At 39.7% G+C, this 16055-nt stretch overlaps 1 protein-coding gene across 10 annotated transcripts in view; it reads right to left on the bottom strand.

Annotated features, from left to right (window-relative positions):
* LDB2 (LIM domain binding 2) overlaps nt 1-14742 on the bottom strand; it is a 214913-nt gene extending 200171 nt beyond the window's left edge. For 2 of the 10 annotated variants that reach the window (XM_085059287.1, XM_085059289.1), the window contains exon 1: nt 14248-14739. In XM_085059287.1, coding sequence (XP_084915413.1) covers nt 14248-14379 — 132 coding nt within the window. In that variant the 5' untranslated portion in view covers nt 14380-14739. Of the gene's footprint in view, nt 1-14247 lie in introns of all 10 variants that reach the window. The other 8 variants (XM_085059285.1, XM_085059286.1, XM_085059288.1 and 5 more) reach the window with 8 other exon arrangements.
* Nucleotides 14743-16055: the final 1313 nt, after the last annotated feature.

Raw genomic sequence — 16055 nt, 5'->3', positions numbered from 1 at the left:
TAAATAAATCATTAAGCATAACTGTGAATGCAAGGGGCTGTTATTTTGTAAACCTCTTTTATGGCCTTAAACGCACCCAGAAGTTTTAAATACAACTGAGTGTGAAACACACAGTAACATTTTGTCAAGATGTATAAAACCTTGCAGATATAATTATTTCAAACTCATTTGCTTAGCAAAAGAACTCAAAGGTTCATACAAATAACGAACTGAAGGATTTCATACTTTATATGGTGCTGGTGATATCGAAGCTACTGAAGAACTTGCCATTTATTTGAGCAGATCTCAGATTTCCTAGCTGCATTCATTTTTCACTCATCTAACCAGCAAGTTACCATTTACCACACCAAGAAAATACTGCACTGTACCGAAACTGTCTACACAAACAAGCTGCTGGGCCCAGTAACTCAGGTCATGCTGCCACACCCAAGTCTGCAAGTGCAGTGATCTGCTCAGTTCTCTCACTCTCATTTTTACTGGGAGAAGTCCTTAGTCTCCTAAATAAAAACAAACGAGAGGGATAGGTGGGAGGGAGAGGTTGAAGCTCATATTTAGCTTGTACAGACCCATGATGTGTGCACTTGACGTCATAAAAATGCTGTAAGCCTGCCAGGTCAGCAGCCACAAACCCCAAATGCTGCCAGTTGCAGGCTGAGCAGACACTAAAACGCTATGAATTTCATTTAATCATCTTTCCCCTTCCCGGTAAAGCACTAGAAGCCAGCAGCTGCTGGAGAAAAAACATTGGAAAATATTAACTATGGATGTCCAGGATTTGGTTTTGATCAGTATTAGAATAACCCCAATGACAAATCTTGCAAAATTTGTTCTTTATTAAGACAGCTAAAAATGTGGGCTTTGTAGTCCACTTTCAAGGAGTGTTGATAAGCTCAGCTAAATTACATACTTCATACAGCCTGCCAGATCTACCTATTATTCTGCTAATTTATGGGCCATACATTTCTCTCCAGCTAGATTTCTGATTGAGAAAAACTTCACTCAATTTCTGTTGTTTTGCTACACAATACTCCTTAATGACGAGTGCTGCTTGTTCTTAACCATGCTTTCTATTATACCTTTTGCATTTTGTGAAATTGCAAGTGCAAACAAAATATAAGCCCCTGAACATGCAGTTTTATCACAGAGCCAACTATGGACAACAATGAAAAGCTGAGTATTTCCAGTCCTTTTGGTAAATCCCTTGGTATAAATAGGTTCCACAAATACAAGGTTTTATTGTACCAGCTTCTGCACCTTGTTCTAGCACCTTCATATACAGGACCAAATGCTCATTTCATTGACTTAAACAAGAAATCTTTGCATGGGATGAGGAGCTGCAGTTACAAGATCAAGCTGATACAAACCTAGGAAGGCTTGTTATGAAGAAAAAGAATACTTTTTTAAGATTTTTTTTTTATCACAACAGCACCACTGGCCTACAAATTATGTTATTTGCAATTGTGCATCTGTGTGCCATCAATCTCCAAGGAAGGGAAAGACTGCTGGGCTGAGCTCTCAATTTATGTTTCTCAGTTGACTCTTATAATCACACACAGTGTTCTCAACCTTAGTGCAGCTATTCTGGTAACAAAATTTGCACACCAGGTGGGTTTATCCAAGTTCCCATGGTCCTAATAGTTTCTTATACTTCCTAATAATATTCTTGAAAATTATATAGGTAATTGTGTTTCTAAAAAGCCACCTTCAGCAAAATTGGAAGAGTTCTTTCCTCTCAACAGGAAAAATATTTTAATGAAGTAGCTAGTACATGCCTATAAAAATGGTGAGGAAAAATCCTATTTTAAAAATTCACCTTTTTTGATGCTGCCTTTAAATGTGGCATTAAACAAAGCTAGGAGAATTCTGAGGCCCACAGGTGATGAAAGGTGCCAAAATAGCATGGACACAGAGCAGGATTCACTGACAAGGATCCCCTGGTCCTGCAACACTGCAATCCGGATAAGGCATTAATATTCATACTCTAGACTGCGATTAGAAAGAAGGCTGGAGCTCTGTGCAAGGGAGGGCCTAACCCAGCAGAGGTGCAGCGAACTGCTTCGCTGCCTTATTGAAATTCAGTCCATCTAATTGATACTGCAGAAGGCAGTAGCATAATGAAACAGAGCAGAGATCACTTCATTAGTTTTATCAATCCATGCTCTCCTGCTCCTGACCAATACATAACCCCACACAGGACTTCACTCTTTACAACTTCAAGCAGTCCTAGCAATTATTTAAGTTTCTATAATATGGTAACCACGAAGATATTTCTATTAGATCACCATTCAGAAATGTATCAAGACTATGACTCCCTTCATTTGTGTAACAACAAAAATTTATTGGTTTTGCTTAAGGTAGCCCAGTTTCTTTCAAAATGACAATTTAAACAGCACCTTTTCCTCAGATGCAGAATAAAATACTTGTAACTGCCTCATTTACTTGTGAGCAAATACAGGTAATGGCTGTAAAAAAGCAAAATCCATTAGACTCTGGGTAGTTTTGGTACTGTAAGTAGTCTCCAAAAGGCAACAGATGTGGGGACGGGGGAGGGGGAAGTTGATTTTGTCTTTTTAATATTCAAAGTGGGTCTGTTCTCACTGGCTAATTAAATCAGTAGAGTGCAAACAATAAAAGACAAAATAAGTGTTGCCTTTCTTCCCTAGAACAACCTTCCTGGTACATCTCTACTTATTACATGAACTTATTTATTACCAGACTTTACAATATTCTCTCCCCAAATCATCATGGAATAAGATACATATTCCACAGCACCACTTCCCATCAAAAAGAATATCCTTGTTGTGTGGAATGTAAGATAAGGTGGTTTTTTCACTATTAAGAAAATATGGGCTTAGAATGAGCTTCTTTGATTGACATGAAACTACTGAAGAATCACACTTAAAAAGCAATAGACTTAATAACAATATCATATGTACAAATCAACCAGCAGAATGCCGCCTTAAATATATTTGTAGCTGCTTGGCAAAGGCAGTAGATTAGCATGGGTGTGCTGAATTACTTGAGAAGTAACAAAATGTGTTAATAACATTAAACAGTCGTCTTCCAAGGACTTAGACTATATGGTGCTTTCTAGTCAGACAATTCTTTGTAGTGCATAAATACATATAATATCAATGAAAACATTTTGATTTATGACATCAAAATTACAATGGTGTATATATAGATTTGGGGTTGAAAGTATTCTAAATGCTACTACCAACTTTTAAGCTTCAGTTAGTTGCAATACACAGCACAATAATAAAAACATGCTGCAGATACAGATCAGAACTCCAGTGTTCTAGCACTGCACAAGAACAGAGAAGGTGGTCCCAGCTCCAAGAACCTTACAGTAAACGTGCACATCGTAAAGACAAGGTAGTATGAGCATCACTAACCACCTAATTTTGAGAGCATAAAGCTCAGCAAAGGATCAATATACCTGTGCATGAAATAAGGCAGATTGCACACCCTGAGTCCTGGGCTGCTACCTCTTCCCACAACACCAAGTTAAATGCAAGTTTGGGCATGTAGGTCTATGTGTTATGTTTAAGTGACAGCACTGTGGACACACCTGAAGATAAGGGACAATAGAGGGATGCAGACCCTTTGCATCATGAGGGTGTATTCAGCAATAAGGTGGTATGTGGCAACAGAAGGCAACTATTTAATCCCAGTTGTTGCCTAGTGTTTGAAAGCACCAGAAACAAGAAAATTGTTACGGGACATGATGCATGAGTTTACAGGCAACTCCTCTCAAGTGCTCAGAATCATGGAAGAAAACATGGTCATGCTTGTTTGAAGATGCAACAAGTGACAATCAAGACACTAGTGTCAGGTACCATGAGGTCCTCAGCATTTATAGATGCAGGGCCCTTCTCAGCTCCATGCACTATTGGCCTAATTTTAAGTTTACTGGTAATTTCTGAGCAAAATACAACTTCATTGCAGTTAATGAACTATCCACAGCTGAAACACCGATGTATTTAACCCCAGATTCATAGCACTACAGAGTTACATGCTCATTGCCAAATGCTAACTGCAACTTAGTTGAAGCTACTGTTTAGCTGCCATTTAGAACATACTCAGTATCAAAAAGCACTCTGCACCCTTCAAGCATTCTTTTGGTTAACCAAATTAGTGGTCGCAAACAAAATATTCACTCTGTACTACATCCAAACCCAGTGTTTCTTTATGTAATCTGACTGATGAGCAAACACCAAAGCCGTGGAGATAACAGCAGCAGGTCAGACTTAGCAAAATGATGCCCCAGCTTATGCCACTTGGCAGTAACATATATACTATAAGGACACAAACAGAAATGAACCCACTAGCACCTAATTTAACTGTATCTTGAAAACACGGTATAGTAACCCAGCAAGGAGATTTCTGTTGGTGTTTGTATGAAAGGACATTTGTCAATACCCATTAACCTCTGGCTTTTACCTGTTAGTTTTCTAAAAGATGCTTGTGTTGCTTCACAAGCCACAAGGTGTCACAGTGGCTCAACTGGTAGGATTCTTGTCAGTCTAGACACGCAGGTTGTGGCTTCAGGTTACATACCAGTGCTAACACTGCTCTGTACGAGGAAGTCTGTGCTACACTGCATATTTAGAAGTGCAGCCCTTTGGATGCAACAATCAGTCAAGGTGCAACTCGGTTGCCTCAGGATGTTTTTTATATGGGCATTAAATAATCTTACAGAACTGTCAGGGAAGAGAAGTACTTGGTGCGCTGACATCTTGACCATTCTTTTTATTTTGATATGTTAACCCTGCCAGTGTTAGGAGGTACTGAAAAGAGTTGAGCTAATCATTTATATCAAATTAAAAATTTTACGAATTCCACTTTGTTCTACCAAGGGTTTCTAGGAATTAGGAACAATTTATTTGAATGCACTAATTATTTAAGACAGATTTTTGCTCATCTTTCATAGCAAGCAGCGTGCTGTAAGCATGTAATATTCTGTTAAGACTATATGCTGTAGTTGGTCATATATTGTGTGTTACTGTTTTGCATCCTGGACTGGATGAGCACAGATGGAGCTAGAGCTTAAAATGCCAGGAAGCTTAGAAAATTTTTACCATTTTTCTAATGTAACTGCACACTAAGCAGCATTCCATTCCATGAAAAAATTATGCACATACATCATATTTACTGACTTGTAATTTTCCCATTGCAACCAGCCATTGTTATTAATTTGCTTTACATTCATACACCACTCAGTCCTCACTGCAAAGCAATCAGAGATTCTTCTCTGGTGTATTTAATTTCTAAGTATCATGGTTCTATCTGGGAGGTAAGCTCAAAACAGGAAACACTGCCTCTCAGCTTAGCCCATATAAAATAAGCAAATTCTTTCAAGAATATTTAACAAATTGAAATTTGCATTCTGCAATTATTTGTAAGAATAAAACTCCATTGATCAAACATTCACAGAAATGCATAAAAAGCATGAACATAGCCAAAGCAAATTCACTGCTAAACTCAAGTGAATTGTCACGGAAATTTTTCATGTAGTATTTGTTGCACTCAGGTAATGAACGTTTACCCAGTGTGTTGGCTTTTCATGTCCCATTATTCATGCCAACACATTCATTAAAATGGGCCTATGCTATTTAACATAATCAGCAGTGTGCATAGGTGTGGCCTTCAAAGAGTTATTACCACAGTTTACAGGCATGCTGTTCATAAATACAAGCAGAACCCCAGTCAGTGCAAAATGCCAAGCTTCCCAAAAAAAACATATGTTAATTTTTGCTGTGTAAAATGGATAGATGCACTATATAATGCATAATTGCATCACATTATATCTGAACTTCTAATTGCTTAAAATGATACTCCAAATCACATCAACAACATTATTACCTAATTACCCCAAGGGTTAACTGATACTCCAGTGATTAAGTCTAGGTAGAAGTGATAGAGCTATTGTATTGTTTTCATCCACTACAGCAAAAGGTATGGTTGCAAAAGAACATCTCAAATCCATATTCTGTGAATGTTTTCAACATCTTGGTGTGGAGAAAAAAGGTGGAGAAATAAGTGCCAAAAGGAAGGAGGTTCCTCTTGCAACATGCCGAACACGAATTATTTTCGTTTGCTCTAAAGGAACTATTTAATGGCAGTTTTCATTATTATGATGCAAAATAGAATAACATGAAAACATTTTTGGTACTTAAACCGGCTACAAGAATAATGGAAGATGGTGAGTGACATTAATGTGAAAAGGCAAGTTACTATCAGAATGCGGAGGAGTAAAACAGACAGCTGTAAGCCTTTCTCCACTGCCAAATGACCCATGCATGAGACTTTTGCAAACTGCTGGAAGAAAACATAGCATTCTAGGTGTGATGCATTTCATATTCCCTTTTTCCACCCATAAAATACGATCCTGGTTGCAAACCTAGAGGTAAAGCAGGTGTTATGCCTGCCTTGGCAAACTCACCTTGTAGTATGTCTAGCATGGACTAGAAGATGATTAGGAATGTTAGTGCGGCTGACTGCCTTCCTAAGGGATGAAGTATGCTGAAGGTGCTTCAGCATAAAAAGAAATAAAATGAAAAAGTTTCACTCTATTTACTTTCCTGTTTTCTGAGCATTTCCCTCTCTCCATGTAACTACTGTATTTAAAGATTTAGAATATTTCTTTTTTGTATAATGTAGTTATTAATATGTCAGAAATCTCTTTGTAACCTGCTCTAGGACAGATGGCAGCTATTTGTCTGATAAAATCTGCTAATGGCTGAGGCAAAACTACACAACTGGAACAAAAATCACAATGAGGTACATAAAAGACTTCAAATGCACAATGTGGGTAAAGTCATAATTTTCTCAATTCACTACTTTAGAAAATAAGCTAATGAAAATGTATTTAGGAAAAACCAAATGCTTGAAAGTCCAAAAGGAAAGTAAAAATAGTCCACTGCACATGTGATGTAAGAATGCATATAATAATACTCAAACACAGTCAGGTTGTTTTTTTCAGGTATCTAGTTTTTCAAGAATAAGCAAAGTGGATCTATGATTCAATCCATTCTCGAGTCTGCTTTAATCAGAGGGTTCCAAATATGATCACTTTTATACACACATAATGTTTCCTTTGTCCTTTGAATGCAACAGATAAGGTCATCCAACTAGACATTGCAATTCTTTTGGCTGTTCTAGTCTGCAGCTAGCAGTTGGGTAAAATGCACAGGATCTAGACAGACACTGAATCTGCTTTATATGAGTAATCTGATACTATACCCAGAGATTAGATTTCCCCCTCCCCTTTTTTAAAAACACATGCAAATTGCACTCCTGCTCAGCTAACTAGATTTGGCAAGCTTAGAATCAGGGAAGATGGATATCAACAGGTATTGCAGATAACATGTGACAGAGTTACAGCAATGTTCTAATTCCTTAGGTGTTCTGAAGGATGCAAAGACCTACCTATTTGGTTTGCAGCTGACCACACAGTAGATTTTAAGTACATTTAGAAACCTGCGTAAAGCTGTGGCTTTACTGCCTCAGTTCTGAGTTTGCCGTTCTGCTCTGGACAAGCACCTGAATGTGAATATTGACAACAGAAAACCTTAGAGACAAGTTCTAGTGTGATACTTATATTTTAGCTGTAGTTATCAGAGTTCTTTATGAAGAAGTAATCTGCTGTGCTCAAGTCTCATGCTTCAACCCAAACCATTCTATGAGTCTGTAATTCAAGTCTGTATCCTGAGGATGGGAACACCCCCTGGCCAGAAGCTTCAACATGGGTATGCCTTCTTGACAATGCTGTAGAAAGTTCAAGGTGGTACCAAGGGAAGCTAAGTCTCATGGAGACAACAGCTGGTTCCTGTAAAATGTATGGCCCTTGCAAAGACTCCACACTACCAACAACTCTTGAATCCTGAGGAGGTGATACGTTTAGAAACACACTAAATTCTACTTCATGTTTAGTTCTGAAAAGGTTTCATTTCTCCAGGGAAGTTGGTTTCTCACTAACCTTTAAAGGCATGAAAGTGCTGGAGTTGTTTCCAGAAGCATCAGCGGTTCCCGTACTGAAGTTTACGTTCTGCAGGCGGGTCTAGTTGATTCCCCATTACCTCAGAAGTACCAAGTGGACTATTCATCTTAGATCAATAATTTACAGGCTTTAGTTGAGTAGGGCATGGCTGTCAACCACCATGTGATAGGAACAGTATTCTGACCATGAAGTGCTTTCTCTCTGAAATTTTGACAGTATCCAAACACAGAGAGAATGTATCAGGGAAAAGAAAGATGCACGCCTAGGGTGAAAATTTTAGCCAGGGGTTTGGGGATATTTTTTTCACTACTATTTTTGTCTAATAAATAAGACCATTGAGACCTGGCCAACAGGTCCTGCCCTACTAAAGTCTTTTTTAGAGACTGACTAATCATCAGCCTCTTCAGGGCAACCTCACTCCTGCTAGGCTCTAAGGCATCAAGTAGCCCAGCAATGAATTTTGGAAAAGAGCACCCAGCAAAATTGAGGATCTATCCTGACCTGTTTACACAGAACAGTGCAGGAAAGAAGGCTCATCTTGTGGAGGAAACAACTGAACAAAGTACCAGCATGGTTGGAACGCCTGTTTATAGTAGATACGCAACTTCTGGCAAAGAGATGCAAAAAAATACGACTCGAAGTAAGAAGTCCAGCTAAAATACATTGCAAAGAGTTTAGCAACCTTACCCTTTTGTAAACAAAGAAAGTATATACACCAAACCCAAATTATTTTCTTTTTTATCTGCTCTTGCAATCTTACTGCAGGCAAAACTCCAGCTTAAATAAGAGCACAGGACCAGATTCTTGTTATGATCTCTATTTTGTTCTTTTCCACTAACCAACAGCTTCTATTTTTGAGACTGGATCTGCATAGTAAATCTTGTTTACATCAGGGAAAGACAAAGTTAAAGGGGCTTTCTAAGTGGATTTATGGCTTAAAGAGAAAAGAATGAAAAAGAGAAGAGTTGAAAACATTTCTTTATAGAAAATGATCTAGTAAGCATCAGAGTGATTGCAGGGGAGACCCTTAATTACATTTTTGCTGAACTCTTTTTCCATGCTCACCAGCTCCTACCCCAAAAGCAGCATGCTTGCAGTTTCCATTCTACTATATGACTTTTTTTGGGGGGGGGAGGGGGGATGGGCAGGAGCAGCAAGACATGGTAAGCTAAGGATCAACATGTAAAGGAAGTAGAGTCTTTTTTTCTCCCCTGGCCTCATAAGAATTGTTAGTTTGTAACAATTTTAATTGAAAACAGCTGCAACTGAATTTTTTTTTTTTTAACGGATGAAAACCCTGTATGAAATAAAAGACAATCAGTAAAAAGAGCCTTGGATCCATTCTGAAGTCAGTGTCTGCCTAAAGGCATTCAAGGGGTTTCTTTTAAAACTGACCTTTTAGTTTCAGCAAAGCATGGTTCATAAGTACTCTCAAAATACTTTACTCATGTTCCTAGAATTGCTAAGTATTAGTGTATTTGTGGGTGAAAGAATATTTCCTGAAAAATACTTTGAGACAGAAGTTTATGTGTTTTCCCTCAACAAAACAAACTCATTGGACAAACTCAGACTTATGTACACAAAACGAGAGATCTGTTTGCCATACTAAGTTGCTAGGCTAACAAATGTGATGTCACAACAGATTTTTATGACTAATCTATTAAAAATGCATCAGGAAGAAGAAGATTATTTCATCAGATAGCAATGTGAGGAAGTAAAATAAGAGACTTTCATTAAACTGCAGAGAATTTGTTTTCCTTTGATTTGCTTTAAATATTTGGTTGTGTATGGATGTCTGTGTAAGCTTCCAGTTCATTTGGTAGGTTTTAAATAATCAGAACACCCTCCTTTATTTTCCTTTTAATTTTCTTTATATATTTTTCCAATACAAAACCTTTGTTAAATTCACTAGACATTTTAATAGGAGTTTAATATCATTTGATTAAGCTGATTGTCTTTAAAACAAATATGCTACTAATCAAGGTCTCTAGTCACCCTTAAAACACTGCTCTCTTAGCCAGAGGGAAAGCTGTGTTTTGCATCTGGTGGGGGTGTAAAGCATAATCTCTTGTAGTGCAGAGAGAGATACAGGTGAATTTGATATATTGTGATACACAAAAGTTCTAACAATACAGGGGACTAAACAAACAAGCGAAAGGCTTGATACATTTCTTTGATTACTGACAATAAAGCAACGCCTCAAACTTTAAACTGTCAGCAACTTTAAGTGATCTATTCACAGCACACTGCAATGTTACTGAATAATTATATACAAGATATAATCACCTTTTCTTCTTTTAAGTGTGAGCAATTTGAAATTATTAAAAATTAGAACAGAAAAGGATTTACAAGATCAAAGAGGAAAAGAGGTGCCTTTTAAAACATCAAGTTTTATGAAAAACAGACATTTACCTATGTTGTGTATTGCTACCTTGAACTTCAGAAACTGCTGATTATGCCACAACAGGATTCCTTTACTGAAATGTTAAACTAACACAGATATAAAAATATTAAGATAAACTGAGTATGAGTGAATGGTAATAAAATCCTGAAAACCACACACAGAGCAAGGAAACAGCTGCATTTTGTTTAACCAGAAGTTAATCAACTATGGGAGAAATAAGCAAGATTTATCTTTATATCTGCCAGAGATTATTAAACATTTAAATATTCATTTTACTTCTTTAAATAGGAATTGTTGATGCATTACAAAATGACACTGGATGCTCCACAAGTTTTATTAAGAAAGCAAGTATTAATTTAGAAAGAAGTACCACATTAGATTTCTTTGAACAACTTCTAAGGAAGGTAAGGTGTTCCTGTACACTGTTTAGTAACTCAGGCTCCCTAATTTACTTTAGATCACATAAGAATTAGCTAGGTGGTGGACTTTTGCCAGTACTTACATCATAAAACCACCCCCTGCCTGGGTGTGATTGGAATTCTTCGCCTAAGACTGACCCTGAATTTAAAAAGGCAGTTGTAGGTTCTGTCGGAGGAGCCCATAAAGTTGTAAGTTTGGAGAGCAAAACTTTGTACATCTAGCCCAGGGTAAAGCTGCTAATTCTTTACTTTCATGACTTCCATTTCTTCCTAAAGAAAACAAGAACAACAAAGATAGCTATGCTGCATCTAAATGACCTTTCTTTATCACTCTGTACTTCATCTGCTTGATACACAGAGCACATCCTTCACACTGACTGTTATTCCCTTCCACCCAATGCTGACAAACCAGAGTGGAAGGAGTGGATTTCTCAAGAAGGGTTCCCAAGCACTGAGTTGTTTTGAGGACACTCTTACCTCCCCCAATATACCATCGACCCTGCTGCTGGGAGAGCAGGAGCAGAAATGGCATTTACTGGTGGATTCCCCAATGGTGTTTCTACCAGCCCACTGCTCTTTTTTTTTTCTTTTTTTTTTTTAATCATTTCTCACCCTGCAAGCTTTGGAGAACTGTTACAGGAATTCACTACAAAGGGAAGGGAGAGGAGAAAACAGATAGACATGACATACAGACACTCCTTCCATAGGCTCTCCATCCGTCCTCTGTACAACTTAATTAAATTATGTATGTTTTGCTCTGCCTTGGAACTTCCACCACTGCAAGGGACAGTAGAGAATCTGGCTTTACATAGTTATTGAAAAAAATTTATTTTTTATAAAACCGGGAAAATCCCAAAGGCTTTCTATGGATACACTTAGGATAACAGCTGTAGTTTCCCATTTTTTTAATGCATCCTCATTTGCCACTGCCTCTCTGCACAAGTTGGGTCCATGTGGAATCTGCCAGCTTGCTACCCCCAGTCTTTTGGAGAGTTTCTTTGTAATTCCTTTCGCCTTAAGCTCCTTTGCCTGTGCTCACCTACCCCCTGGGGCTCACATAGCACAAGCAGCCTCCTTCAGAGACCAGAGCCTACATTATTCCAAAGACTGCCTGAAGAGAAACGTTCATGCAGTAAGCCTCTATCACCCAGAGCACAAGCACATTCCTTCCATGACATACAGGGCTCCAGATTCAAAAAATTTGGAGCTAGTTATACATGCTCAAGAAGCCTTCAGCTACGATCCCAAACATGCTTGGAAGTGTATAAAATTAATGTGAAACTTCCACTTCTGACCTGCCCAAGAAACCAGCATTATTCTTGACAGACTGCCCACACCTAGTCACTCTAGCATCCCAGGAAACTAGTTTTTTTTTCTTGTTTTGTTTTTTTTTATATTAAGGAGATGTTTTATTTGGAGGATGAATGAGATGAACTGAAGTTAGCTAGAAAACACATTTCAATGAACAACAATGCTTACAGCACAGAGTTCATAAACTAAAACAACAGAGAACCGGAATGTAAACACTGCACAATCACAAAGCAAAAGAATTTTTATTCTGAGCAAATGAAAGACATGCTGGAACATAAGGCCTTCATTAACTAAACATTGTCTGTCAAAGTAAAATGCTGATGAAACCGAGCAAGGCAGTCCTAGCAAGGAAGAGTGGGTTATTGCTTCTTGCCCACAACAATTCATCTGAATTTGCGCAGCAAAAATTGCAATTAAACACACTGAAGTTTAATTCAGCACTCCTCAGCAACGAAGGAGGGTAAAGTTGTTTCACAAGTCCCTCAAAAACTCTTCTAGTGTAATATTCATAAAGGAGCTACAATCAGGAACTGTGCAATTACTAAAAGTACCAGTAAAATATGTAAAAAGGCTAAGTTATCACTAACAGCTTTTAGAGCAGGTTGTATATAAAACCCCGAAGAAATACCTCAGTGATACATATTTTCTCTTTTCACCTGAAAAAGCCTAGAAATTATTACATGAATATGTACAGGAATGCAAGGAACAGAGTTGCAAGACACAAATAAGCAGCAGCAAACAAACCCAACAAACTCCCTCATTCTAAATGGCAGCGACCCTCTGCAACCAACAACTTGGGGCAAAACTGACAAACACTTGCCATGATTTTGGGAGCAAAGAGCTGCTTGGAGTTTTTAGCCAGCACAAAGTGTATTACCAACGACTCCCCAGCAACGTTTCAAGGCTGGCAGTGGTAACAGGGATAGAAAAGCAGTTACCCCGTGGCGGTACCCAATCAGAAAGCAGGTCACATCTCGTTAGCTGTATCATATACATTAAACGTCACAGATTCTCCATGGCTTAGCTGACAATTCAGGCATGTGTGTTTTATTTTATTATAACTTCATGTTATCTTAAAGAATCACAATACAACAAACAGACCAACCTGAGATACTTCACCACTCTCTGTGGCACAAACCTGGCAGATATCTGGCACTATATAAAGCTGTTTACTATAAAAGATTCAGACTTTTTAAAAGTCTTTTCAGGGCACCACTAATAAACTACTATGAAAAATTGCAACAGCAAGAATATTTGCTGCACAAACACAGACACATGGACAGAAATGCAGCCTGATTCACTTTCACTTCAGCATGCTTGAAAAATGTGCTTTATTTAACCACGTAAATAACAAGATGCAGAATCCACAATTTTTTTTCTTTAAATGACAAAAGTATTTTCCCCTCCCATTCAGTATATTCTTTGCAGTGGCTGATCTGGATTTTGAAGCCAGCGTGTATAAACCACTAACACATTATACAAAGCATAATCAACAGTGAATGTAGTTTACATTACTGGGTACTTTTGACAGCTATATGATAAAGTGGTGAACTGACCATCTCTCTTGCTAAAAGCAACAGCATTCCAAATGTAAACACGAATTTCTCTTGTCAGTTGTCCCAAACGTGTTAAGAGTAGCCTAGGAATAAGTTTTTAAAACTCTGCTCCTGTTTTCAGTTATCATCCATTTTTCATTTTAACGAGTTTACAAAACAAAACCAGAGAAATGTTAATCTCTTCCCCTAAACCTGCAACATTCCAGAATTAATTTTGTGCAAAAGCCAAAGCAATACTTTGCAATATTATAGCTGCAAATGCCAGCAGGACAGATCCTGAGCAAACAACGTACTAAGGCAAGGAAATTTCCTGAGACCGGCGTTATAATCAAGCCTGAAGTGCTGTACTGTAATTTCATGATTTCAGCCTAAACTGGTATCTCCTCAAAGAGTTGCTCTGCGTGGAAACATAATGAGGGATTACCCAATTAAACTACTAAATTAATTAGGGTTCATGCCTGCATATACTGTACTGTCTAGTGGGACGCTTCAGCTGGAATTCGGGCTGAAACCTACCACGGTCCATGCACAGGAAAACAAGGCTGGTGGACTTACCTCCGTCCGCGACTGCAGCCTCTTGTTCATTTCATATATTCGGTACTCTGGTTGCACCATGTATGGTGTGTGTCTCCTATAAAATGGGCCAAAAGGAGAAGAATAGAAAGGGTCATGTGGTGTGCTGGACATCTTGCCTGCTTGCAGAGATTCAAGCTACACAGAGTATCATCAACATCCATACAGAGCACATGGGCTGTGTGTTCTTCACAGTACAAAGTAGCGGCGCGCACACACACACACACATCCAGGCTGCACGCACTGGCTGGGGACTGCTGTGGGAGCCCGCTCGGCGGAGACGGGCGGGGGGTGGGGGGAGCGGGAGCGCACAGCTCCAGACACCGAGAGGGAGGCTGGATAGCTTCAGGCACCGCCGCTCGGTTTTAAAGCAGCAGTTTCTGGAGGGGTCATTTCCTGTCCGCGCCGCCGACTAGTTCAGAAATGCCATCCCCCCGCTCCCCTCCCCGCCTGGCAGAGGTGCGGGTTGGGGTTCGCTGTCCCCCGCAGGCCCCCGCCCCAGCCACGGCGGGCTCGTTAGCATATAGGTGGTTTAAAAGCTGCCTGAGCCAATCACCCCGCGGGTAATGTCACAAATGTGATTACTACAAAATACATAAACACAGGCCACGGCCATCCCGCCGCGGGCAGCCCGCGCTTCCCCCGCGCCCGGCGGCTGCCGCTGCCCGCCCGGGGCTGCCGCTCCGCTCCGTGCTGCCCCTCCGTGCTGCCCGGGGCACGGCGGGGAGGGCGGCCGGCACAAAGAAATAACCCCGCACGCCACTCTGCACACAATGGAGAGCGCTCGGATGCCAGCCGCAGAAACCTCCTGGAAAATGGGGAAGCAGCGAGGGGCGGGTGGCAGAGCGGGACCCCCGGACAAGCGGCGGCATGCTCTTTGGCGGGGGTCAGCCCTGCACGAATGCGTCATTTTAGACGCCGCTGTCCGGCGTAAAGGCGTCGGCAGCTAGGTGGGAGACTGCTCCCAGTTTTTAGGATCATTGCTGGGCATAAATCCAGGAGCGGTTAGAGAGCGTTGCCAGTGAATATCTAACATTGGGGAGGGGGGTTCCGAGGGAGGAGATCACCCTTTGGAGGTGAGGGATGAACTTTATCTGTTGAATCATACTTGAGGGAAAGTGCTGGGAGCGGACACCACGTGAACGAAAAGTCCTCGAAATATAGAATAAACAAGATGGGCTCATCCGCTCAATGGGAAAGTGCAAGGTTTACGAGGGGAGCCTTCAAATTACCTGTACGAAAAAGTCCTCGAAGCACAGACTGTGTCCTCATACACAGCTGTAGAGTATCAGGCATTATTTACAGTACTGAATAAATGTAAAAACAACAATAAACAGCGCTGAATTAATCTCTCATGTAAATTCATTCAAGCAAATGGAACCACTCTAGGAACAGATTTAGTTAACTAATATGATTAAGAGAATAACAATCAGCTGCAGCCACAACGGTTCTCAGTCAGGGTGCTCTGCATGAACGCTGCAGGATCGCCCATTTCACAGATGGGGAAATCAAGGCACGCGCCATTACTTTTTCTAAATTTTTGTAATAATCCCAAAAAATATTTGAGCATGATATGGCTTTACCCACTGTCAAAAATTTAATTCAAATCTGACTGAATGTGGGAATATTTTAAGACATATGTGAAAAAGTCTAGTTTTCACTGGCGTGTGGCTAATTCTGGAAAGTCTGACCTCTCTTTTCAGCATAAAATATGAAAGTTCATACTTTATATTCTACTGACCGCTGATCGGGATCATAATTTATCTTTGCCCTACCAGTAGTTGTTTAGC

Source organism: Lichenostomus cassidix, chromosome 4, assembly GCF_008360975.1.
Source record: "Lichenostomus cassidix isolate B80296 chromosome 4, HeHo_3.0, whole genome shotgun sequence".
In the NCBI taxonomy this organism is placed as follows: Eukaryota; Metazoa; Chordata; class Aves; order Passeriformes; family Meliphagidae; genus Lichenostomus; species Lichenostomus cassidix.
Note: the sequence above shows the minus strand (reverse complement) of the source record. Positions and strands in the feature narration are given on the sequence as shown.